At 35.0% G+C, this 2,652-nt stretch overlaps 1 protein-coding gene across 1 annotated transcript in view; it reads left to right on the top strand.

Moving 5' to 3' along the window:
* RAPGEF6 (Rap guanine nucleotide exchange factor (GEF) 6) overlaps positions 1-2,652 on the top strand; it is a 188,132-nt gene that overhangs the window by 22,434 nt on the left and 163,046 nt on the right. Inside the window, 1 exon segment of the mRNA XM_005865527.2 lies at positions 1,072-1,155. Within this exon segment, the coding sequence (XP_005865589.1) occupies positions 1,072-1,155 (84 nt within the window).

Genomic DNA, 2,652 nt, shown 5'->3' with positions numbered 1-2,652 from the left:
GGGCAGAGGGTGGGGTGGGAACCGGGTGGAGGGGAGCTATGGGGGGAAAAAAGAGGAACAACTGTAATAATCAGAACAATAAAGATTTAATTAAAAAATGGAGCTCCAGTGGCGCAATCGGTTAGCGCTCGGTACTTATGAAAAATAAATAAATAAAAATAAATAAAGAACCTTAAGTGGGAATTTTACAGCCATTTGCATCTTCCTTCAGTAAAGAGAGAAAGGAACTTTAAAGTACCCTCTGGAAAGTTGACAATATGTTTTTCTTCTGATGATAAGCAATTAGAATTGACCCAGAAAGCTTACCCTAGGTGGTTTATAGAATGGTTTGTAGGCCTGGGTTTCTGGATGGTAGATGGTACTACATTCAATGAGGACATAGAAAAGATCCATGCTTGAAGAAAATGAGGATGAGGTAGATTTTAAACATGTTGAGTTTGAATTGTCTGTTAGATATACAAGACGACATGTCAAGTAGACAGCCAGATAGATATACAGTTCTTAGCTCAAAGGAGATTTTTTTTTATACATATTAGAATCTTCATATTAAAATTGATTGAAGACTATTGGTATGGTAAATAAAGATATTTGAGCGAAAGAGATTAGTTTAGATTATAAACTAACATCTAACAAGATTCTGGGTTTTTACTGGAGATCTAACTGAACTAAAATGCTGACGGACTTAAGTTATCTGATACTCTTTTATTTTATTCTTCAAACAAACGAATGTATTTCAGAATAACACTGAATAGAAATAATTATATTATTATCTAAATTTAGTTGAAAGTGAAGATACAACATTGATAAATTTGTGCATTCCAAATAATATTGTCTTCAATATACAGAATAGTTATTAGAAGTAGGATTTCTAATATGCAGATATAGTACAATATTTAAGTTGATCTCTATCATATGTGATGATCTAGTGCACAAAGATGAAGAATGTGAACATGGTCTGTGTTACTTTATTTGTAATGATTTGCAGTACTAGAATATATTTCATGTTCTATACTTTGTATTGAATCCATATACATGTGAATGTGTGTATTTATTTACTTTTTATTTAAATAGTTCAGAAACTATTGCCAGATGTTGGTACATCCTGCTTTCTGGATCTGTGCTTATGAAAGACTCCATGGTCTTGCCTCCTTGCAGGTAAGTTTACATTTGGTGTTTAGTACACGTGGCAGGCAAAGTTAACATTATATCTATTTATTTTATCTCTTATGTTAAACTATGTAATTTGTGTATTTTTCTCTCATTAACTGATACATTTTATAAATGTCTTTGCTTATTGTAATTGGAAGTACTTGGCAGAAATCAATGGATATTTCATATTTCTTTATTTTTTAAAAATATATTTTTATTGATTTCAGAAAGGAAGGGAGAGGGGAAGAGAGATAGAAACATCATTGATGAGAGAGAATCATTAATCATCTGCCTTCTGCATACCCCACACTGGGGACTGAGCCTCCAACCCGGGTATGTGCCCTGACTGGGAATTGAACCGTGACCTCCTGGTTCATAGGTCAATGCTCAACCACTAAAGCATGCTGGCCAGGCAATATTTTATATTTCTGAGGAAACATATGTCTTTAAGTTTACACCGTGACATATATCTTACTCCTGTTTGATCTTTAGTTTTATGTGAAATTTGATCTGATTTATCTAATGGCTTCCGGATTCATTGCTCTTAATGGGTATATAGAGAGGCACTATATCTTAATAGTTAAGAAATTGGTTTTTAGAGAAAGGCAAATGAGATAATAATCCTGACTTTATCACTTATTAGTGATCTGACTTTGGGCAAATTTTAGTTTCTTGACTGTAATACGATAATAATAGTGCCTACTTACTAGTAAGTGTCTTATGAGATTGACAGGCTACTCCTCAAAGGTCTCAACAGAAGTCTATAGACATTGACACTCTAGAGCAGCCGTGGGCAAACTATGGCCCGCGGGCTGGATCCGGCCCGTTTGAAATGAATAAAACTAAAAAAAAAAAGACCATACCCTTTTATGTAATGATGTTTACTTTGAATTTATATTAGTTCACACAAACACTCCATCCATGCTTTTATTCCGGCCCTCCGGTCCAGTTTAAGAACCCATTGTGGCCCTCGAGTCAAAAAGTTTGCCCACCCCTGCTCTAGAGCCAGATTACCTGAGTTCATATCTGCACTTTACTACTCCTTGAGCAAATTACTTAATCCCTTTGTGCCTCAGTTTCCACATTTGTAAAATAAGGATAATAATAGAACCTATGTCATAGGCTAGTTTTGAGGAATAAATGAGTTACTATGTAGTAAAGCTCTTAGAACATTGCCTGACTGTTAATAAGTAATTGGTAATTATTAAGATAGTCAATTGTATTACCATTTGTTCTGACAGCAATTCTCAATATTGTGGGGCCTCAAATTATGGTTTGGTGACATAAAAGATAATTTTTTTAGTGACTTTTTTCAAGTGTTGAGAAGATGTTTTTTTTTCTTTATTGATTAAGGTATTACCTATGTGTCCTTATTCCCCCATTGCCTCCCCACTCATGCCCTCACCCCTCTGGTGTCTGTGTCCATTGGTTAGGCTTATATGCATGCATATAAGTCCTTTGGTTGATCTCTCCCCCTTACCCCCACCCTCCCCTACCTTCCCT

Source organism: Myotis brandtii, unplaced genomic scaffold (genome assembly GCF_000412655.1).
Source record: "Myotis brandtii unplaced genomic scaffold, ASM41265v1 scaffold208, whole genome shotgun sequence".
In the NCBI taxonomy this organism is placed as follows: Eukaryota; Metazoa; Chordata; class Mammalia; order Chiroptera; family Vespertilionidae; genus Myotis; species Myotis brandtii.
This window is presented reverse-complemented; position numbering and strand designations above follow the sequence as displayed.